The 24363-nt window shown below is 49.0% G+C and overlaps 1 protein-coding gene across 1 annotated transcript in view; it reads left to right on the top strand.

Moving 5' to 3' along the window:
- The window catches only part of PKNOX2 (PBX/knotted 1 homeobox 2), a 78279-nt gene extending 59782 nt beyond the window's left edge, over positions 1-18497 (top strand). The window contains exons 8-10 of the mRNA XM_008589228.1: positions 14291-14367; positions 15241-15419; positions 16635-18497. Coding sequence (XP_008587450.1) covers positions 14291-14367; positions 15241-15419; positions 16635-16864 — 486 coding nt within the window. The 3' untranslated portion in view covers positions 16865-18497. The remainder of the gene's footprint in view (positions 1-14290; positions 14368-15240; positions 15420-16634) is intronic.
- Positions 18498-24363: the final 5866 nt, after the last annotated feature.

Here is a 24363-nt window from a genome sequence, read left to right on the forward strand (position 1 = left end):
TGAGGTTCTAGAGGGCAGGGGTCATGGCTACGGGTCCAGAACCCTCCACCTGCATGTAGCCACGCTCACCCCACCCTTCTCCCATGCAGAACATGTCTGCTAGGACTCTGGAATCTTTGAGGTTGGGGGAAGCAGAAGGGGTGTGTCTGTCTCCCTCTGGATCAGAGCAGCTGAATGAGGCATGGTGTAAGGGGGCAGTGGTTGAGAGAACTCAGTCTGGAGGGGCAGCCTGGGCTGAAATCCTGGCTTCTCCCATCACCAGCTCTGCTCTGTTTTCATAAGCTTCAGTCACCACTTTTGAAAATGGCACAATGCCTTGGGTTTTTTTTTTTGTTTTTTTTTTGTCTTTTGTCTTTTTCCGTGTCCGGCAACGGATCGCAACCCTCAGTGTTGCCCCCGTACCGGACCGGGGACCGGCAACGGGATTGCAACCCTCGGTGTTGCTCCCGCGCCTCGCTCAGCCAGTGAGCAGGAACCGGTCTGTATGTGGGATCCGAACCCTCGGGCGGGAGCGCCGCCGCACTTCCCAAGTGGCGCACTTATCCAGTGCGCCACCGGGCCGGCCCCAATGCCTTGGGTTTAAGTGGAGTGTTTATAAAGTGCCTACTGTGTGCACATACATGATTTGTTTGTGTGCAGTGTTAACTGCAAAAAGACAAGCCTTTGGTAGAATGTCAGGAATGACTTCAAAATTATAATCCCCTTGCACCTGTTTCAAGAGCTGTAGCAATAAATACAGGCTAATGAGTGTGTCTGCACTGATATTGTGTGTGTGTGTGTGTGTGTGTGTGTGTGTGTGTGTGTGTGTGTGTGTGTGTGTGTGTGTGTGTGTGTGTGTGTGTGTGTGTGTGTGTGTGTGTGTGTGTGTCGTGGGACGGGGAGGTAGATTCTTTGAGCACAGGCAGGCTTCCAGCAGTCTGCAAGCTCTTGGTCTGGCAGGAGAGTACATATACACAGATACAAGACAAATGCCAAGTGACTATGGACACATTGGCCTGAGAACTGTGGGAAGAACCAGGAATAAGGGGAAATACTTCTTCAGAGAGAGGAGAGAAGTCAACTGGATCATGGAAATTGATGAATCGATCAATCGATTGACAGCCCTTTATATAAAATGGGAGAGCCTGCAGAAGCCATGGAGACTAGGCCTAGGCAGTGGTTCTCAGACTTCAATAGCAGCAGAGGACTGACCATGGTCTTATGGATTCTGATCAGAAGTGCTGGCCCCATGCACCCAGCGAGAAAGAAGACTCACTGTGTGCAGTAGATGTGAGGCTGGAGCTCTGCCGCTCCACACAAGGGCCCACCCAGTTCTAGTGCCCTGGGGCTGCCCCCCTGCTTTGCTAAGTGAGCACATTCTGAAAGCACTGCCTAGTTTGGAACCCTAGAGTTTCCAAATTAGAAAGCTAGTTTGGAGAGAAGGGGCCAGGAGGCTGAAGAGATCCCCAGAGGAAGCCAGGGGACCAGGGGCAGGTACAGAGTCAGGCTGAGGCAGCAGCTCTGACTTAATGGCAGGAACTTGTGGTGGGGATGCCCAGGTTTCCTGCCTGTTCCAGTTTTTCAAATTGTCAGAGTCAGTTGGCTCAAATGGGTTTGGTGGCCCTGTGAGCCCAGGGTCCATGCTACAAACCCCAGATTACCCATAGGATGAGGGCCTCTCTAGGGCGGGATCTGTCTTTTGTGCACTGACCTGTCACAGTGTGGGCTCCCCCAGGCCAGTGGATCTAAATCTGGCTCCACTCACTGTGGCGTGATGCTGTATCACTGCAGGGTCATAGCTCATGGGCTTTTGAGGCAGCCATACCTGGGTTCCAGTCTAGGCTTTACCTCCTGCGCTGTGGCCTGGCCACACTGGCCTCTTGTGCAGATCATGATAAAGTGGTGAAATACTCACAAAGACCTTGCACCTGGGGTGCTTAATGAACGTTAGGTCCTTTTCCTTCCCCTCCTCCCACCCTCATGCATTTTTGAGGACTGACACAACACCTCCAATCTCACTTCTGAGGGGAGAAAGGCAAGTGAAATAGAGAGAGGAGGCTGCAAGACAAATCCCCTGCCCAGGTGCTGGGCCAGCACCTTCCCTTGACTGCCATCACCCCACCTTGGGGGCCCCGCCATGGCACCCGCCTCTCCCCGCATGCAGCTCACCCCGAGAGTCTTTAGCCTGAGACTGGAGGGTCACCAAGCCCAGCCCCTCCTGGCTGTGCCTTGCCTCTCACCTTGGACCTCAGTTCACATCCTGCCCTCTCACCCCCTTCCCTGTGAGCCTCCCTTATGGCGCAGGGTTTCTTTCCACTCCACGGTCACTTCCAACCTGGACTTTGGAAGGCAGAGGAAGGGACAGGTGCAGAAGAGAGGGACAGTAGTAGTGAGCACAGAGCAGAAAAGAAGGAAGGACCCAGGTTGGCTCTAAAAAAACAAAAAGGACCTGGGACGATGTAGAGGACTTGCCAAAAAGCTATTCTCTCCAGCCCCAGAATGTCCGCAGGTGCAGGTGCTGTTAATAATGCACTTATTGACAAAGTCCTCTCTGATTAATGCCTCTATGACAGAGGCCCCGAGTAAGGAGAAGGGCATGACCACAGAGCCTCTGAAGTCTTAACTCAGAACTTCTTGATGGAGGGGGAGGAAGAGAATGGAGAGAAGTCCAGGCTACTCCAGGGGCAACTAGAATGCCACACTGTCCTCTGCAGACTATGGCCAGGCCACACAGCCGGGCCTTCCCCAGAGCAGCCTGGCTATCCACACATAGGTGGACACACAGGCCCCAAACCCCCGCTTCAGGAAAGAGGCTCTTGGTGACCAGACACAGTGGGAGACAGGCTTTGAAGCCTGATGGATCAGGCATGAACTGAGGGTCGCCCACCAACTGCGTGATTACTCTGCTTCTGTTTATTTGGGAAAAAAGATAACATATGGTTGTGAAAATTAAATGAGATAATATATAAAAAAGCCAAGCCTGTCACACAGCACTTAAAAAATAAATTCCCTTTGAAGTTTCTAGAACAGTGGACCAAGAGCAAATTTTTTGAGGCAGAGGCCCGAAATTTATGAAAATTAATTAGAGGTGGGTAGCAGATCTGTCGTTTCAATCTATAACACCTACTGATTTTGCCATCACTTGGCCTAAGTATACTAATACCGTTACTTACCCACTCTGTGCATATATATATGTATGTGTCATATCTATATGTCTCATATCTCTGTTGTAAATTTCTAAAGAATAGGGATCATACATTACACTTCTGTGGGCCCTACAGCATTGATTCTCAAGGTATGTACCTTTATAGGACTTACTAGGTGTTGCTCCCCAAAAGGGGTTCCGTAGTGAAATATGTTTGGGCAAATCTGGATTATACAAGGTTTAGCCTATTTCTTTATTGTTAGCGAACTGAGGAGCATTGTGAATTTGCAAGAGGGGTAAGGTTTGAAGCTTCTCCCAAACTAACTTGACCAGTCTATGGCACGCTTGTTTTCACTGCCGCTGTGAGGAACGACCCTGAGACTGCAGCCCCTGGGGAATGGCCTCTGTGGCAGCACCGTACTGGCAGATAGCAGCTGCTCAGTTTGGGGAAAGAAGAGTAGAAAAGCCATGGAGTAGGGACAGACTCCAGTGTGCCATCAATGTTCTCATATCCAGTGCAGTTGGGACAACGAATGTGTTGGTCAATTAATTGGAAAAGTTGCTTTAAAAAAGGAAAAGCCATTCAAAAGATACATTTTAGGTTAATTTAAAAGATATACATATATATTTGTTTGCTAATCTTTTGATGTAAGGCCAAGGTTTTTTTTTTATTATTAAAGTTTGTCATTTTATTTGTATAAACTTCATCTATAAATCCCATCTTTATTTAAAGTGGAATAAGAACTTTGACATTTGGAAACTGATCTGGCTACAGTATCTTTCTAGATCTTTATTATGTATTCTCATCTCTTAACGTTGGTCTCTGGTCTTAACTACTCAGCATGTTTAAGCAAATGAGCCTCAAGTCTTTATAAAGCTTACTACTTAGTTTTCTTAGCAACAATAACTCTTTCTGGGGCTGACCCCGTGGCTCACTTGAGAGAGTGCGGAGCTGGGAGCGCAGCGGCGCTCCAGCTGCGGGTTCGGATCCTATGTGGGGATGGCCGGTGCACTCACTGGCTGGGCGCGGTGCGGGCGACACCAAGCCAAGGGTTCCGATCCCCTTACCAGTCACACACACACACAAAAAAACAAACCAATAAATCTTTCTTTTTGCACTTATATTTCATTGGTTTATAGAATAGTTCACTAAATTACATAATTACAATAATACATGTAATTGGCATAAACCAGTCTGGATACAAACACTGCCCACTTCCAGATAAGCAGATAATTTGGCAAAAAAACAAACCAATAAATCTTTCTTTTTGCACTTATATTTCATTGGTTTATAGAATAGTTCACTAAATTACATAATTACAATAATACATATAATTGGCATAAACCAGTCTGGATACAAACACTGCCCACTTCCAGATAAGCAGATAATTTGGCTGATGAACATTCTACAGAGTAGCCTATTCACCTCAAGCATTCAGCCTCCTGTGGACAGCAGTTCTGATGGTTTACAGAGGCATGGAGCACACTGTATTATCTGCAGACTTTGCTAACTAGAGTTTGGTTATGAGAATGTCTATAATAAATTCTGATTTTCCCTGTTGCCATCTTTCCCTTCAGGCAGAAGTGAGTCCTCTTTGGATTCCTTTGTCCTGTGTCCAGGCTTCTTGTCATTTTCACTTTTCTGTGACATTAGCAGCTACAGAAATGTATTCAGATGATAGAAAGCTCCGGAGATGGAGGTTAAATCCCCGAGCCTTTTTGCTGTTAGGCTGCAGTGAGATTGGGAGGGTTTCATCCAATAGCTGCTTGCTTCTGAGTCCCTGAAGAATCCAGGGACATTTTCTTGACATTGCATTTTGACTGAAAGAGGCTGAACTCTTGCAAGAGCAATCATTCCATAGCAAACCCAGGTCAGGCACAAAACTCTGGCAGAGAGTCCTCCCCATGGAGGGGAGAGGCACTGAGTGGAGGGAGAGGTGCTATTTTAACTCCCCAGCTTCTCCGGCCACCCCGTCTGCTCCAGATCTTGGTGTCATCCTGACCTGCCAGGTCTTTCTGCCATTTTCATCCAAAAACATGATGGTTCTCTTTGCTGCTGCCACCCAAGCACATGATCAGCTTTGCAGCATCTTCTCTGTGTGCGGGGAGGTCCTGGGGAGGAAACCAAGCCCCAGCAGGCCTCACCATCTCCAAAGAAGCTGCTCCTGCATCGACCACTACAGTGGGCCAGATTCGATGCTCAGCGCTTTAATGTGTCGTCTCAATCAATCCACACAGCCACCCTTGAACGTAGGCACTACTATTATTGTCATTTTATCAATGACAAAACAGAGACTCAAAGAAGGCAACACATCTTACAATGCTACACAGATAATAAGGTTGCTCAGGCTTTGAACCCAGATCTGTGCCACTCAAAGCTCTAATCTGTTACCCACTTGGCTCTACTGCCTCCATATTGACCCAAGAAACCACAGACGTCTCTCAGCTCCCATGCAAAGTCTAGCAAAGGGGAACCCCAATTCTCAGCTGAGGCACAGAGCCCCATCCTGGGAGAGCTGTAGGAATTTTACATGCCTGGCCCGTTTTCAGACCTCACAGCAGCTCTGCCTTAGACCTCTTGCCCCCTCTTGCCTTCTCCATCCATCACATTCTGGAGCCAGGTGAGGCATCCAGCTGGGGCCCCAGCTGTACCCCGCTCACTGCTAGCCCCTTCCCCATCTTCCGCCCAGCCACACAGAGCAGAGGGCCTTGCTGCAGGGCTCTCATATAAACTCTGTGGTAGTCACAATAGCCCAGTACACAAAAGGCACCAGGAGCCTTATCTGTATGACTTTTTAAATTGAAACATAATTCACATACCATAAAATTTACACTTTAAAACTGCACAATTCAGTGGTTTTTAGGGTTTACAAAGGTGTACAATCATCACCCCGCCATGCCTGGGGCTGAGAACATCCCTATCTCTGCACACCGGGACCTTCTTTGGGGTTTGCTAGCTTAAAAGCACTGGTGTAAAGGGCTCCTGCCCTGAGGGAGAGGATGTTCAGGGGCCTTCAGGGCTCTGTGCAGTTTTGAGATGTTGGTTAACAGGGTTCAGTGGAGGAGCTGGCATTTGGGCTGGGCCTATAAGATAGCTAGGATTCAGGATTAGCTAGGAAGAGAAGGAGGAGGGGTCATTTTGGATGACAGTTATTTCCCAAATGATCATCAATGCCACTGTGATTCCTGCTGACCAAAGGGAGTGACCCCTCCCTTCAGTGTGTCGTGATCATGAAATCCTTTTCACTCCTCATTCTCACCCTTGGAGCCTGGGCTCCCTTGTGGCCCCTTGTCATGGCCATGACTGCTTTCCCTCCAGATGCTGCTCAGGTGTCTACACTTGCAGGCCTTTGGTGTAAGGCACACCAGGAGGCAGAAGTCAGGCCAGCTGGGTTCTTGGCTGTGTTCATCTCTCTGTGTCAGAGAAACGTGAGGCCTCAAGTTCCCGCCTGCAACGTGAGAGTGTTTTCTTCCACCCAGACTTCACTGTAGGAATGTAGGGAGAAGCTGCCTTCCAACTTCTCAGGAAGGATGGCCAGGTGTCAGAGGCCTGCACTGGTGCAGCGCAGTCCCAGGGTATGGGCCACATTGGCAGTATGTCTCCAGGGAAAGAGGGAGATTGGTGCATCTCCACGAAGATGGGTGCTTTTAGTGACTACGGGTGAGTCAGCCACATGGTTAGATGGAAGAGCTGAGAAGAGAGCGAGTGTGGAGGACCTCTGGGTTGGACTGAGCCCCAGGATGCTCCATGGAGCCTGCAGCTCTCAGAGATTCTATCTGAAAATGGGCGTGGGAGATTCACAACCTCACAGCATCTCCCAAGAAGCCTGAGACCCAGTTTAAAAGAAAACGCCTCCATCACCTGTGCACAGGGGCTGGAGCAGTCCCAGAGCATGCAGGAAATAAACCCATTGGAAAAAAAGGAGCTCTTTATATATGCACAGAAGGGGCTGCTGGAAAGCCCCTGCCATCTGCCAGGAAACAACCCGTGGCTTCTTCAGAGAGAGGCACGTGCATCTAGCCTACGATCTATTTTATTTATTTATTTATTTTAAACGAACATTCATAGAGTATGCCAGGCACTGCTCTAAGTACCTTTCATATATTAACTCATTTAATTCTTGTAACAATCTTGAGGCAGGTGCACTTATTTCCTCCATTTCGCAGAAGAGGAAACGAAGTAACTTGGCCAAGGTCTCAAGCTGGTGAGAGGCAGGACCAGGGTTCAAACATGGACAGTCTGGCTCTAGAGTCCATGCCTCACCTACTTCTCACAGTGCTGCCTCCTTGACTCCCCTAGAGAGGGGACCAGTGTAACTTGCTGGACTCCCCCCAGCACACACAAATATGCATTAAGCAGTCAATTTCAGGGGCAGCATTATTAATAAGTAGAGCAACCTGCCTGTAGATTGTAGGAATGTAGGGAGAAGCTGCCTTCCAACTTCTCAGGAAGGATGGCCAGGTGTCAGAGGCCTGCACTGGTGCAGCGCAGTCCCAGGGTATGGGCCACATTGGCAGTATGTCTCCAGGGAAAGAGGGAGATTGGTGCATCTCCACGAAGATGGGTGCTTTTAGTGACTACGGGTGAGTCAGCCACATGGTTAGATGGAAGAGCTGAGAAGAGAGCGAGTGTGGAGGACCTCTGGGTTGGACTGAGCCCCAGGATGCTCCATGGAGCCTGCAGCTCTCAGAGATTCTATCTGAAAATGGGCGTGGGAGATTCACAACCTCACAGCATCTCCCAAGAAGCCTGAGACCCAGTTTAAAAGAAAACGCCTCCATCACCTGTGCACAGGGGCTGGAGCAGTCCCAGAGCATGCAGGAAATAAACCCATTGGAAAAAAAGGAGCTCTTTATATATGCACAGAAGGGGCTGCTGGAAAGCCCCTGCCATCTGCCAGGAAACAACCCGTGGCTTCTTCAGAGAGAGGCACGTGCATCTAGCCTACGATCTATTTTATTTATTTATTTATTTTAAACGAACATTCATAGAGTATGCCAGGCACTGCTCTAAGTACCTTTCATATATTAACTCATTTAATTCTTGTAACAATCTTGAGGCAGGTGCACTTATTTCCTCCATTTCGCAGAAGAGGAAACGAAGTAACTTGGCCAAGGTCTCAAGCTGGTGAGAGGCAGGACCAGGGTTCAAACATGGACAGTCTGGCTCTAGAGTCCATGCCTCACCTACTTCTCACAGTGCTGCCTCCTTGACTCCCCTAGAGAGGGGACCAGTGTAACTTGCTGGACTCCCCCCAGCACACACAAATATGCATTAAGCAGTCAATTTCAGGGGCAGCATTATTAATAAGTAGAGCAACCTGCCTGTAGATGGAATCCCTGGGGGGTCTGAATCACTGATGCTTCCCCCACTCCTCCCCACTAAGTTTCACAGCCACAGACACACGCATAGGAAATAGTGAGAAGTGCCAGTTAACCCCAAGACCCCATATTCATTCATCCAACAAATATGTACTAAACACTTATCAAGTGCCAGGCATTTTCCTTGGTACTGATGAGGTGGGGGTGAAAAGAAAGACACAGTTCTTTTTCTCAAAAAGCTTGCACCCCTATAGAGGGGTGACAGATAACTGAACAGATCACCCCTGCAGCGTGAAGGATCCTAGGGAGGGACATCTGAATGGGCGTAGCTGAGGCAGGGTGGGGACTGGAGAGGGAGGTTAAGAAGGACCAATCTTGCTGGCATTATGAAGGATGGATTGAAGTAGAAACCAAAGGGAGAGAGAATAGTTTTGAGATTTGCAGGAGGGCAGTAGATTTTTCACACTGGAAAACTGTACAGCAATACAAATGAGTAGCTACAGTTACACAGAACAACTGTGTAACTGTGTAACATCTATTTGAATATCCAAATAGATGATTCCATTGATACAAGGCTTGAAAAACAGGCAAAACTAAGCCATCGTGCAACATCGGTAGTAAAACTGTAAAGAAAAGCAAAAAGTAATTATCATAAAAGTCAGGTTATCTTGGGGGAGGATATTTTGGGAAGGGGAGTAGGGGGGACAGAAGGGGGCTCCCAGGGTGCTGGTAATATCCTATTTTTTTGAGCTGGGAGGTGGTTACATGGGTTTTGCTTTGTGATAATACGTGAAGCTATGCATTTTAGTTCTTTGCACTTTTCCGAGTGTGTCTAATTTTAAGGGGGCAGAGGTAAAAATGAGAGCAAAAATAAAGGAATAGAATGCCTGAACAAGGGCAATCACAGTAGAAAGAGGAATCCTTGGGTGATTTATTGTGCTTCTCTTTATTGTAAAAGCAGCAGCTCCTTCCACCTTATCTTCTCTGAAACCAGGGTGCTTCCTACCACGGATGGCGTCTTAGATGTGATGGCATGTGGTCGTTTCAGGGCCCCTCACCATCCTGACTGCTTCCCTCTGGGTGGTCTCTGCCCTCCTAGTGCGGTGTCCTGCCCACAGAGTGGTGGGCTGCAGCAGGCCATGGCCCCACCATTGTCAGGAGTGAGGGGAAGGGGAGAGGTGTGGTGGGCTCCAGCAGGGTGCTGGTGACAGCAGGAAATGGGGACGGGAGGCTCACTGATGTGATGCAGGCTCCAAGCCCTGCTCCCCTGGCAAGCTGCTGCCCCCCATGTGTTGTGTCCCTCAGTGACCTGGCTGGCCTCGTGGGGAGATCTGCATGGGCTAGGAGGGGGAGGACAGTCGCAGGGTGGGCTCTGAGCAGCAGGAGCGTCAGGGACCCTGGGCCAGAACTGGCTGATCTTCCTTCTCCCCCGGGACGGGGACAGAAATGACTCTTCACATGGAAAGATGCCTTCAGTGCCATGTTAGCCCAGATGACACTTGAGTTGTGGGGCTAAAAGGGAGATGCCAGAGGGAGGTGGGAAGGAGTTCAGGTTAGATTTCAGAGAACTTCCTGGTGGCAACGAAGGTGGCATAAAGCACCTACTTAGTATAAATACTGCAATTCCCTTCTCTGGAAACCTTGAATATCCAACTAGATGATGTCTGGGAGGCGTCAGTGCACGGCACAGAGTGAGTCAGTGGAACATATAGGCTTCATCTCATGAAATCGTCCCTCAAGTCCGAGAAGTAGGCACTATTTTGCTATTTCAATTTAAGCTGAGGAGGCTAAGGGTGGAAGATGTAAAGCCCGGCACAGAGTGAGTCAGTGGAACATATAGGCTTCATCTCATGAAATCGTCCCTCAAGTCCGAGAGGTAGGCACTATTTTGCTATTTCAATTTAAGCTGAGGAGGCTAAGGGTGGAAGATGTAAAGCCACAAACCGCCAAGGTCACTCAGCTGCTAAGAAGTAAATCAGGACTTGACCCCATCTCCAGAGGCTCTTTACCAGCAGGCAGCACTGCCCAGTCATGGGAGGCTTCAGGCTGGCCCTGAGAAGGATCTGTAATATTCTGGTCTGTTCTGTAGCTCTTTGTCAAGGAAAAATTGTCTACTTCTAGAGAGCTCTCTCTGGGCCCTTCCTTTCTAACTCCAGAAGAGTTCCTGCAAATAACGATCAGAGAGCTGCCACCATGGCTTGGTGGCTTACCATGATCTCATTTGATTCCTCTTCCCGTCCTTGGCCCTGAGCCTTTCCAACTGTGCTAAAAGTAGCACTGACCCAATCGCAGTCTGTCCTGGGGCCAGGACTATCTATTTTCACTCTGTCCTCAGGAATCATCGATCAGGACTTGACCCCATCTCCAGAGGCTCTTTACCAGCAGGCAGCACTGCCCAGTCATGGGAAGCTTCTGGCTGGCCCTGAGAAGGATCTGTAATATTCTGGTCTGTTCTGTAGCTCTTTGTCAAGGAAAAATTGTCTACTTCTAGAGAGCTCTCTCTGGGCCCTTCCTTTCTAACTCCAGAAGAGTTCCTGCAAATAACGATCAGAGAGCTGCCACCATGGCTTGGTGGCTTACCATGATCTCATTTGATTCCTCTTCCCGTCCTTGGCCCTGAGCCTTTCCAACTGTGCTAAAAGTAGCACTGACCCAATCGCAGTCTGTCCTGGGGCCAGGACTATCTATTTTCACTCTGTCCTCAGGAATCATCTGGTCTGAGACGTGTACAAGCTGGATTGCTCCCATGAGCACTCAGATGCGGTGCCAGGAATGTTCTGGCCGACACACCTGTTCCCAAAGTGAGGCTAAATGCTGTGACTCACCCCACAGCCTCCACCATGTGCCTCCTGAGATACTAGTTCCAGGAGGGATAGGTGTTGGGGACTTGTGCTGGGGTTGTATCCATAAGAGAACTGGCTCTTATTAGATCCAGTTTGGGGCAACACTGCCTTTTATAGCTGCCCGTTAGATGGGAGCATGTTAATCTGTGTGTGCATGACAGCCACTCAGAATGAGGGCCCTGCACCAGAAGCCTCCCTAGAGACAACATGGATTAGCCTTCCAAGGGAGGCTGGAGAAGTCCCTCCTTTAGAGGCCTTTAACAGTAGAAGAGATTTTCATCTGACTGGCTTAAATTTAAGACCTAGTGCAAGGCCCCGGCCTGGAATGCCCACCCCCTCCTCTACCAGAATGGCCTGGCAATTCTTCAAAGTCCAGTTGAAGTCCCACCTCCCTAGGGAAGCCCTCCCTGATCAGTCCAGCCCACCCTTCTCTTACCATCCAAGGGGTGCTTGGCATGAACTGCCCTTTAATAGAGGTTTTTTTTCTTTTTTCCTTTCCATCTAAGCTGTGAGCTCCTAACTTCAGATTATCTTTCACTTGCCTGCACCCAGGATGCTGCATACCCAGCATTTGTGGGTTGACGGCCCAGCACGTGGGCAAGGCCAGCCTCGCCCTACTCAGGAAACAAGTCTGCATCTCCTTCTTGTGTTGGTTCGTTCATGGGTTCCACACATGATCGTTGAACATTGATCTCTGTGCCTGTCACTAGTCTAGACGCTGGAGATAAGCAATGTCTAATAAGACTGGTCCGTGCCTGAGAGCAGCCACAGACTAGTGGGGAGACATATCACCCAGTAGTGGGCTAAACCCAGTTGTTCCCGGCAGGGGTGAATAAGTTGTCCCTGGGAGTCAGGAAGGGCCTCACAGAGATGTGATCTGTGACAGGTCTTTGCAGAAGCTCAGAAGGGCATGCAGAGGACAGTGGAGGAGAAGCGCTCAGCAGAGGGCAGCATAGCAAAGGCAGGGGCACCAAAGGTCCCAGTGTGGCCCGAGAGGCCAAAGGTCACCATATTTTTGCCATATTTTGTTCACAGACTGGCTGGCCGTGGACAGGGAGGCTGCTTGTCTCCTTTCCATGAATAGGGAGGTTGGGACCCCTGGAGCCAGGAGTAGGTCTTGTGCACCACCCCATCCCCAGAAGGAGCCAGACTCCCCGTGGGGCCTGCTTCTCTCCTCCCAGCCTCCCTCCGCTCCTTCCCAATTAGAGGGAAATTGGCTCCTGCAACACTGATGTGCTTTCCTTCTTGTTAGTGTCCTAATATTGCACGAGTCACAAATCCCAGCTGCCCTGGCATGGCGGGCAGGGTCGGAGGTGTGAATGAACACAGCACATGATCCTGATTGCTTCAGGCAGGGAGGCTGAGGCCACTGAAGAGGTTGCTTTCCTTTGTCACTGATAAGGAGAGTACTTCCAAGGCTGTTGATTTCAAATCTTTCCTTAGAGAGCTTTAAGCACCTTGCTGACTCCACCCAATAACAATAGAATGAAGTGCTCCCTTTTGCTGAGCACTTTACAAGTGCAATGTCACTAAATCATTAGATGACTTTATGATGCATGGTTAAGTGACATGCCAGAGATCTCATAGCTAGTCATAATAGAGCCAGATTGTGAGTCCCAACCTCTGGGACTATGGAAAGCCTAAGCACCACTTTCTATCACCACCACAATCAAAAGGAACGATCAGGCCTAAGGTTGCTGGACGGCTTGGTCCTCAGCCCTAAGAGCCACCAAATCTCCCCTAGCTTCCAGGACAAAGCACTGACCCATTCAGGTACTCTTCGTACCTCAATTGCATGCCTACTGGGTGCCGGGTACTGTGCTGAGGCCTGGGAAAGATCCAGAGATGCAGACTCCATTATCATGTAGCCCACCACCCCATGGGATCAGGACCCTCTCCCCACTGCCAGCCAGAATTTTCCCAACCTTTAATGTGACCTGTTCAGTCTTCCCCACGCCTCTGGCCAACACATATTTCTCCTTCTCCTAAGCTTCTATAGTGCTCGATACACAAACCACAGCCTCTCCTGCTTCGTTTTTGCTTTCTTTCACTCAGCAGGCATTTGTATGTCATTTGTGTGTGGCAGGCACTGGGGATACATTAGTGAGTAAACAGTGTGCCTCATGAAGCACAGTCTAAGGGAGACAAAACGTGTCATCAATGCATGGAACTATGGTGACACCTGATCCACTGATCAACTTACCGCCACAAGGACACTGACTCAGTCTTATAAAGTGGCATTACAAAGTAATGGGAGAAAGACTAAACCAAAACCAGAAAAATTGGTTTCCAAGCCGGTGCTACCATCTGGGTGACACTGGAGAAGTCATTCAGTTTCTTCTGTAAAGTGGGAATAACAATACCTAACCCACCTATCCTGCAGAGTTTTAATGACATGCTTTATTAAATGAAATTAACTGCATGAAAGCATTTTACAGATTACAAAGTACTATACAAGTAGTAGTTATCTTTCTATGTATCTGCTGTCTCCTAGGAAAGCCTCACATAAATCTGGACACATAGTAGATATTCAGTAAATATCAGTTAATTTAAATCGAATCAATTCATTCACCCCACTCACCACCTTCTGTGGGCTTTTGAGGCCATTGCGGATCCTAAGGCTGATGCCTGCCCTGCCTGCGGGGGCAGCTGTGAGGAGCAAGTGAGAAAGATGTGGAAATGCCTCAGGAGCTATCAATATCGAACCATATTGACTCTTGGGAAATGCCATGGTCCCCCCACTGTGGGGGCTGGGCTGAGAGCGGGGTGGCCCTGGAGGTGGAGCCGCAGGCATGGGGCAGCTCTAGGCCCATTCTCTTTCAGGAACAAACATTACACTTTCCACAGTTTGGGCTTCCAAACCACTTGAGCTGTCTACGCCAGGAGAGTGCCCATGGCATGGGCACAGCCTCTAGAGGGACTAGGTCTCAAGGGGACCAGGCCTCAAGGGGACCAGGCCTCATGTGACCAGCCCTCATGAGCTGTTCACCTCTCATTTCAGCACCCCTACCCCACGGAAGATGAGAAGAGGCAGATCGCAGCCCAGACAAACCTCACCCTCCTGCAAGTAAATAACTGGTGAGTTAGCATCACCTGCCCAAAGGCTCTCAGGTCCAGGGGAACACATAGCAGGGAAAAGAGACTAGAATGCCCAGTCCTGCCTCAGTCTCAGCCCAGTCACCATGCCAGTCATCCCATTTGGACTAGAAGCAGAAAGCCAGAATCAACACTGGCACCGGTAGCTTCATCTGCAGCTTCTCGGTGCCCTCTGCTGGACAATTGTGTGAGGAACATCCCTGGAAGCTGCTTGCTAAATAAAAAACTCAACCCCACCTGAGCATCCAGCCCACTTGCACTGCAGAGACAGACAGGAACACTAGCATCCATGGGCTGGAGGTGTCACCAGTGGTCATCTGGTCACCCCCACCCCCATGTGAACTTGAAACCAAAACATTCTGCAAGGCTGGAGTGGGAAGGAGGAGGAAGAGTCGCCATTTCGACCCCACAGGGATCTTAGCTTTCCCCTTCTCTGTTTGTGTCTGGCTGGGCTGTCATAGAGAGCTCAGAGAGCCAGGCCTGGCTGGATGCGAGTGAACCCCAGAGTTGGGACCCCTGATCTGAGCCTGTGGCCCTGTGGAGAGAAGTCAGAGATTGGTGCCTATGACTATGGCTCTTTCCTCCTCTGTTCAGTCCTGGTGGGTTTTAAGTAGGAATTTCTGACCCTTCCCCATGCGTTCTGTCCATGATACTTTGTGGTTACCATGCCCCAGGTGATTTCATGAACTCCTTAGTGCCTGGGGCTCTTCTCCCCGCCAGGCTTTTACAGCCTAGATGGGAACCCCAGTCTGCTCTGTATAATGGAGTCTGGAAGCAGCTCAGCCCTCTCTGCCCCCACTCCCCAACACCACCCAGGCAGTAACTAACCAGGTCTCCACCTTCTCCCCTGGGCAGGTTCATCAATGCCCGGAGGCGCATCCTGCAGCCCATGCTTGATGCCAGCAACCCAGACCCTGCCCCCAAAGCCAAGAAGATCAAGTCTCAGCACCGGCCCACCCAAAGATTTTGGCCCAACTCCATTGCTGCGGGGGTGCTGCAGCAACAGGGCGGTGCCCCAGGGACAAACCCTGATGGTAAGAACTGAGCTGGGCATACCCTAGACAGGTGCCTGGAGGAGTCCCAGAGCTCATTCAGGTCAGGCTGTGCAAAGATTCAGGGCTGACCGTCTACTCACCTGGGCCCCAGTCACTGCTCTGTCACAGTGATTATCCCTCCCTGATCCCCATCAAAGCTTTAAAGAAAGGGATGTTCCAATATATTTTAACAAGCCAAAAGCAATCTCACAGGGACGAATGGGAGTCAGCCATCTGAGTCAATAACTGCTCAGCAGGCCCCCACCCCCACCCCCACCCAAGTTCCTTAGCAGCAGTCAGCATTGCACAGCTCCCCCAGAGCCAAGGCCATCTATAAATACCGTGGCAGGCAGCTGGCTTGTGAACAGAGGCCAGAAGAGCTTTGTTTTCCCAGCTTCTCCATCACACCCTCCATATACACTTTTCTAATTGCCAGTCGCCTAGTGCACAATGAATAATTCAATGAGCCAGACATTTTACAGCTTGGCATGTGCAGACAGTTCTGTGTGGGGAGTGGGCGGAGGTGTGCATGTGTGTACACATGCTTTTGTGCACACGTGTGTACATGGCTGTGTGCAGATTTCTGTGCGATGGGCCATCTCTTATGAGGTACAGTGGAAATAAACTGATTTGGGGCTAGACCACCCTTGGACAGAATCCCAACTCTGTCATTCCTGACTGTGTTACTTTGAGCTAATGACTTAATTGTCTGAGACTCAGTTTCCTCCTCTGGGGAGTAGTAATACCTGCATTACAGAATTGTTGAAAGTCAGAAGTGCTTGACATTTTACATAGAAGATGCTGAGTAAGTGATAGCTAGGAAGGTTGCTGCTTGGGATGGGGCAGGGAGTGGCTGACAAGTCAATGGATACCAGGGAATGGTCCAGCTTAGGCACCCTTAGAAACAAGGAGCTTACCACCCTGTGAGCCAGCTCATTCAACCCTGTCCAGCACTGAGGTTGCTGGGCCTGAACAACACTTGACATTTTACATAGAAGATGCTGAGTAAGTGATAGCTAGGAAGGTTGCTGCTCGGGATGGGGCAGGGAGTGGCTGACAAGTCAATGGATACCAGGGAATGGTCCAGCTTAGACACCCTTAGAAACAAGGAGCTCACCACCCTGTGAGCCAGCTCATTCAACCCTGTCCAGCACTGAGGTTGCTGGGCCTGAACAACAGCCATGCATGGTCCTGACCTTTGCCTTCTTCATGCAGGCTCCATCAACTTGGACAACCTGCAGTCCCTGTCCTCAGACAATGCCACCATGGCCATACAGCAGGCTATGATGGCTGCACATGACGACTCATTGGATGGGACAGAAGAAGAAGATGAGGATGAGATGGAAGAGGAAGAGGAGGAGGAGTTGGAGGAGGAGGAGGCTGATGAGCTGCAGACAACGAATGTTAGCGACCTGGGCTTGGAACATAGTGACTCCCTGGAGTAGCCGGGCAGCCCAGATGGCTCTGATCACCGAGCAGGAGAGGAGTGTCGCCAAGAGGGCTCAGGGTGGGGGGAGGGGACTTGGGCAGGCAGCACCGAGGAAGTTGGGCCCCAGCTTCCCCAAATCAGTAGCTTGAAGAAATGCAGAGGAGACATCTGCCCCTTCCCAACCACCAAGCTTCAGTGAGCTCCCAGACCCACTCCCCTGGAACTGCAGAGGACTCTGTTGGGCAGGGCCACTCAAGCAGCCTGTATGGAAAGTCAGGAGTGAGATCTGGACTCACCGAATCCCTGAGGACAGATGACACCCATGGGCCCCCCATGGAAGGACTTGAGTTGTTTACAAGCCCTGCACTGTGAGATGGATTGGTGCTGTTCGCAGAGTGAGTCTTTGCCAGTGGACAGACTTAAGAGGAAAGGGAGAGACAAAGGGGGCCTGGGCCCTACCCCCAGAAGGTTCTCAGCCCCTTTGAGAGACATTCAAGGGCAGGAGGGAGCCCAAAAGTGCAACCAGTGGCCAGAGGAGGGGGAGAGCCTGAGGCCTCCCATCTTGCAGATCAGTGAGACCTGGATTCCACAGGGCTGCAACTCATCCCTCCAAGGCCCTATCTCTGGGTGCATCAACCATGGACTTGGGAGAGATGGGTGGGAGCCAGCAGAGCCTCCTTTTGTCTCTATCCTGGAAACAAATTGCAAGCTAGGGGCTCAACCTGTAGGAGGTCAGAAGAAGTCCTTTCACCTGGGTTGGCTCCAGGAGCCAAGGATGTGGCAGAACTTGGGCTGGGAGCCATACCAAGGTGACTTTAGGGATCAGAACTCAGCTCCTGTAACAACAGGACAATGGTGTCTCACCCTAGATGTTCCTGCCCTCAGATGGAGCTCCTCAAATGCTCCACCCCCTCCATAGACCTTCAGAGAACGTGGAGCCAGGTTAAGTTGGAAGCTTTCCACCCCAGAGGCCCCCCCGTTGCTGTCCCTTTGCTCCCAGGCTGACCCCATCAACCTCCAGCCTCCCTTCTTCATGCTATCCTTCAGAGAAGGCAGAAGAAACATTGGAAAGAAGCATCCAGCCCAATGGGAAGCCAGGGGTTGGAGAAGGTGCTACATCCCCTTCCCATCAACATCCATAATGTGGGGGACAGCCCAGAGAAATGGCACCCAAGATCCTGCAGTAGTGCCCCACCGCCCTGCCTGGCCGTTCTCCACACCAACATGCACAGCGCTGGAGGAACCGGGGCTCCTGGGAGGAGGTGGCTTTCCACTGTCTGCCCTAACGTGTGTCCTCCCACTCCAACTTCAGGCCCCCATGATTGGCATCCCTCCTCCTGTTCCCACCCACCCCTGTGGCTGTGAATGACAGGACTGATCACACATGTGTTTTCCATTGGATTTAATTTAATGGACGTGCAGTTTCATTTGTAAATTGTGCATTAGCCATCTCCTTCAGTGGCAGGGTGTGAGTGGCTACCTGGCTCACCTAGAGGGGACCCTCAGGGCCCTCTAGGGCTTCCCCTCCTGCACCTGGTTGGGGTGGAGCAAAAGGGTGATTGCTTTCCTGAGGTCTCCTTGAAATGAATGTATTTCTCCCCCAAAAGAGCTGATATTTAATGTTTTAATAGGGATTTTTGAGAAACAAATAACCTTATTTATAATCTGGGTGTTCCAATCATTTTTTTACGCCCTTTTGATGCCATAGGTAGAGGAAAGTCTAGCTTTTTTGGCGTGAGACTTTTGCAACACGCAGTGGGATAAAATGCGTTTCCTTTTCTGGTTCATTTTTCTTGTTAGAGAACATGCACACCCTTCCACTTACCACTGACAAGCATCCCACCCTCACAGGCACATCGGCACACACGTGCCCGCGTATCTTCCTCCCGGCCCCTCCTCCCGCCTAACGTTATGCAACCTCCTTCTGATGTATCCACCAAACCAGTACTGAAAGCATCCCACCCTCACAGGCACATCGGCACACACGTGCCCGCGTCTCTTCCTCCCGGCCCCCTCCTCCCGCCTAACGTTATGCAACCTCCTTCTGATGTATCCACCAAACCATTACTGAATGTGGCAGGGAAATTTTCAGTAAATCTTATTACCTACCATAATTCTGGTGCGCAATTCTTTTTCTGTGGTTCTGTAGCAGTCGCTTGTCCCTTTAGTGGGACCCTAAGCCAGACAAAATTTGGAGGTCTCTGCAATGCACCCTGTTGAACTGACTACCCATGTAAGAGAACAAGGTCGAGGGCTTTCTGCGTGGCCTCCTTGGCCCTGTCTGGGGAGGACGATAGCAAGTTCGGCGCTTACCTCGTGTGTGAATAGCTCTAGACAAAGAGTAAGTAGGGAGAGGAACAGGAGGGCGCTCTACACTGCCCTCTGCTGGCCGTTCCCCTGACAGCAGCGGAGAGCCCTGAAATCGGTGTCTCCAGGCTCACATACTCCGCCTCCCTCAAAGGCTTTTCCCTCCCGGAGGGTTTCCATCACCGAAGCTGGTGCCACCTTAGCCCCACCCCCAGCCTTCATATGCCCAGTCTTCACTGCTTTTAATCTTGGAGCTGTGACCGGGGTGGGGGTCTGCCCTTGAATCCCAGGAGTCAGCACTGTACTCCCTGAGGCAAGAAGAAATGCAGGGGCAGCTTATCTCCCCACCTAAGTGAGAGGCAGGCTTTCTTGTCACCTGCTGACTAGAGGATTCCCTACCTGGGCACCGTTGCTGAGACATCCAGGGCATTGTTTAGAAGCAGGAGGAGAGTTCCTTGTTCACATTCACAAAGGCTGGAGAGCTTACTCTTACCCGAGGATCCCCTATGGCCGAGCCAAAGATGGGAGGGGGGCAGTTACACAGGCACAGTGGGCACCAAGCAGCTCTAATGGAGGTCCCTTAGTCGCTGCTCTCACAGAGCCCCCTCACCACACCTGGAAAGAGTTCCACAAACGAAGATGGAGAGTCTCAAGATCAGAAAGAAGATGATGTGTTAGAACCTCGCCTCCCAGAGTTGCGAAGACCGTGGTCTCTTAAAGCAATTGTTTCCAAGGAACACCAGTTAAAAGATACGCTACCAAAAAATAAATAAATAAATAAAATCCCATGGCCAAATTAGCTTAGAATTAACTGCATATTATATTTTGCTAGTAGAGTTTTATAAAGCATATTAGTATAGTAAAGGCTCTGAAAAGTCCTGGAGGAAAATCTGTTTAACTTTGTTTCAGCTGTTCTCAGATTTATTTGCCCTTTTATCTTTCCAAGTAATATCTACTCAAGTTATACCAATATTTCCCAAGCACACTTTATGGAACGCTATTCTAAAGAAATACAGGGTAGCCTGCTCCAGCCTCTCCTACCCTCTCCTGAGATTTTTTTATCTAGTTCTGCCATCTTTTCAACCTCCTGCCAACGAATAGTGGGTTTTCTAAATCATTTGAGATGTGGGTGGATGTATTTTGAGGAGGCAACAACCTCTCTCTGTGCGTGACCCACACGCTACCTAACCCAAGGGGATGTGCCATAATCCCTGCAGAAACAAGACAATGAGACAAAGTTGGGGGTGCAGATTTTCTTTACCCCAAAATGGATCTCATATCAGAGCCCTGGAAACTGTTCAGACCACCTTCTGTCCTTGACCCCATCCATTGGGAAAGACGGTTCAGGTCTGGAGATCCTGCTCATGGGAGTTGATGTCCAGAGCTAACCATCCTTGGCCACCGAGCCCCTCTGCTGCCTTGCATGGGGCCTGATACTGCAGCCTGCTCAGACTCATTCCTAATGATCTTTCGACATGCATTTATTGAGCACCAACTCCATCCAGCATGTTGTTTTAGACACCGAGGATACAACTGTGGTCCACAAAGATGAAGTTCTTGCCTTTGGGGAGTTTATATTCTAGTAGAAGACTGAGACTGAAAGGTGCTTGTAACATCCCTGGAATGGTTATAACTGTGATCTCATCCTGGGACAGTGATCTCAAACTTTATCATTCAGTTGCAAACAGGAGGCTCTCAGGTCAAACATGGTGTTTAAGTCAAATTCAGCTTGCAGACATATTTTCTTTTTTTTTTTTTGCTGGCTGGTACAGGTAACAAACCTGAGACTCTGGTGTTATCAGCACCACACTGTAACCAGCTGTGCTAACTGGCCAGCCACAGACATGTTTTGTTTGGATCATATATTGTTTTTAAAAATTTTGTGCCAACATTTAAAAGTTAAAGATTGCATATTTTTTAAAAACTGGATCCCTGGTTTATCTTTAAAAATCAGGCAATCAGGCAACTCTAGACCTATTTTCCCACATAGCCACGATTGGGTGCAGTTGAATTCCTGCCCCCTAGGGTGCCTCTCCACGTTATCCTGACATTCACCACTCTGGTGGCCTCCCCAGCACGGAGGCTGAGGGTCAGTTGCCGTTTATTATCAGGTTGTCACTATTTGACTGGCCTGTTGATTAGTGATGCTTCCCTCCTCCTCCCCCCATTTTTTTGACCTTTCCCTCTAATATCTGAGTTGTTGTGTTTAAGAAGGAAAATATTTCTTTACACCCATTACTCCAACAAGAGTGAAAAAACAAGATAGTCCAAGAAAGTCTTGACTTTGAAACAGAATGTTGGAAAGAACATATTTGTGGAGGTGAAGATACTCCTGCCTTTCCTAGCAAAGTGTACCTGTGCTCACATACAGGTATCTTCACTCATAGGTTACCTGTCTACCTGGCCTCTATAAGCAGTCATGAGCCTTGGGGTATAAAAAATGACCAGGGTTGCTTGTTACATATGTGGGTTAGGTCCCACGATCAGCGTTTCCCCAGATACCTAGGCAGGATGCCTGAAGACTTTGAGGAACATTGCTCTGAGAAATAGTTCGCAATTGTCTTTCAAAGTCCCTTGCTTTATAGCCACTCCCTGTAACTTTCCTTTGCCATATAGACTACAATCCCATGAGCCAGTTACTCATTCGATAAGCATTCCCAGGTGCCTACTGTGTGCCTGGCATCATACTGGGGACAAAGGATAATTTGACTTGGTGGAGCATCACATGCCAAGGATTGGAGTCCCAAAGATAAGCAGAGAGAACGCGGATGGTACCACGCTCTGTGTGTTTCCACTTTTGCATCTTATTTCCATCCCACAGATGAGACAGGTTTTATTACACCACTTTCAAGTGTATCTTACACTTTTATATTTCTCAGCCTCTCTCTGGGCCAATCTCATTTATCCCCTTTGCAAATTAAATGCATCTCATTAAATCGAACCCATTTAGGACAATGCCCTTCAGGTGTGTGCATTTTAGTACATCTTTCATTTTAAGACAAGTGTTTGATTTATTTTTCATCTCATTGCACTCTTTAAAATTATGTGCATCTCATTACACGCAGCGCACTGAGACGACTTATTTCAGGTGTAGACATTACACCCAGTATTATCAGGCAAGAATATGATTTTTTTCATTTCATTACAAGCCTTACAATTTATGTACATCTCATTACAATCAGCCATTTAAGACAATTCCCTTCAGTTGTGTGTATCTCATTATACCTTTTCATTTTCAGATTTTTTTTTTCATCTTATTATTCAAAGAACTCACTTCAAGTATGTATATCTCATATCTACCTGTTATGTCAAGTGAATTTCTGGGTAGTTGTTTTCACCATGAACTTGCAAAATTTTTGTTATACCAAACTCGTTTAAGGCCAGCTCTGCCCACCTATGGGCCTCCCCTGACTCCTTTGCATGGAAAGAAGAACACTGGGTTCCCATAAGTGTGGTAAGATTCTGTCAATGACTTCTCCTTACACACGGGGACCATCTAAATCAGCCTACCTCACTTGCACATTGAGGGGATTCGAGGAGATGATCACTATGGTTGGTTGATAGTCCACAAAACTCTAGTCCTGTGCACAAGAGCTGAGCTGGTTCCCAGCTCCTCTTGGGGCTGCTGCTCCTCTCCCTGGACAGTACCCACCCCTGGAGAAGCTGAGATTGACATCACTGCCCAGCTTCCAACAGCCAGAGCGCTTCACACCACCTGTTTCCTTTTTGAATGGATGATGCTGCTTGTCCACATGGGGACATTTTGGAAGAGGGTGAAATAACTTTGCTCTCCTGGGATGGAATCTCCCCAGCCCCTCCAGGCCCAGTGGTGTCTTCATCTCTCTTCCAACACCCTTCCCGGGGATTCTCAGCTGGGGTGCACCTTAGAATTGCTGAGCAGGCTTTTTGGAGTTGCAGGGGCCCAAGTTTCATTCGCAACCTGCTAAATCAGAATCTCCCAGGGAGGAGCCCAGGTAGGTGCATTGTTCATAGTCCCCCAGAGACTCTGAGCCTTACCGAGCCTGAGTCCACAAAAGGGTCTGAGGTTTAGTCGCTCTAAGCTGAAAATGCCTGATGCACTCAGGATTGTCCCTCCCAGTTGTATTTGCATCTTAACAAGAACCCAAGCCTAGAGTGAAAAAAAATCCTTTCTCAGTCCTGGATAGGGCAGTGTGGGTCAGTAAACCCAAGTCGCCCACACTATGTGGGAATCCCATCCACAGCACACGGTAAATTGTCATTTGTCTCTACCTCACACTGCCCCCTGCCTTCTAGGGCAAAGAAGTCCAAACTGCTACACAGAGCCAACTGACCCCTCAGCTTCCACCCCGTGATCTGCCTTCTGGAGACCAAGGGAATAAGTAGGATCTCTCCAGCTTATCTACTTGTGGTCCTCAAGGCTCATGTAATATGTGGGAGCAGCATTTTGGGAGATCTGTGGGGCTTTTCACAAACCTCTCCAATCACAAAGCACAGGTGGCCTCCCTGAGTGTGTCCGGAGTGGTCTATGTGTTTCCTCTTCTGTCACTCTACCTGTCTCTTTGCCAGTGAAAATAGAATCTATTCTCTAAGCTCAAAAATAAATGTGATTTTTCACCATCCCTCCTTCACTATGTCCCTTGAATGAACCTGCTGAGGAATCAGAATACAATCCAACTCTGGCCACTTTGTATTGTCTTCTTGTCCAGAAGTACTGGAAGCCACTGGTTCTAGAATAAGCAGGTTCCAGGGCTGCTTGGGTTCCTAGTAAGCAGGATTTAATGAGGATCAATGGTAGATGTAGGGCTGATTCTAGGAGAACAGGCTACACCTGTCTTGTTTTTGTTTTCAGGTCTTCTGTGTTTTTTGGATTGAAAATGATCAGGTCCCCAAGGCTAAAGAGGCCACAGAGCCCCGCCCTTTCCTATATTCCTCAAAGTTTTCTAGTAAAAATAAAAGTCACACTTTATTGAGTACTTAGTATATATGCTAAATGCTAAAGATTACTCAAAACAATCCTGGAAGAATTACTAGTATTATTAATATTAGTATTCCCATTTTTAAAACGAGGAAACAGAGGATCAGAGAAATTGTCATTTTCTCAAAAATTATTTGGCTTAATATGTAGTAGAGCTGGGATTTAAACCCAAGGCCAAAACCCATGCTCCTTCTATGAGATAATGTGCCAGCCTAAGCTTTGGCTCAACCAGGCTGGCCTTCAGAGTCAGA

The sequence above is a fragment of the Galeopterus variegatus genome, unplaced genomic scaffold (genome assembly GCF_000696425.1).
Source record: "Galeopterus variegatus unplaced genomic scaffold, G_variegatus-3.0.2 Scaffold5316, whole genome shotgun sequence".
Classification (NCBI taxonomy): Eukaryota; Metazoa; Chordata; class Mammalia; order Dermoptera; family Cynocephalidae; genus Galeopterus; species Galeopterus variegatus.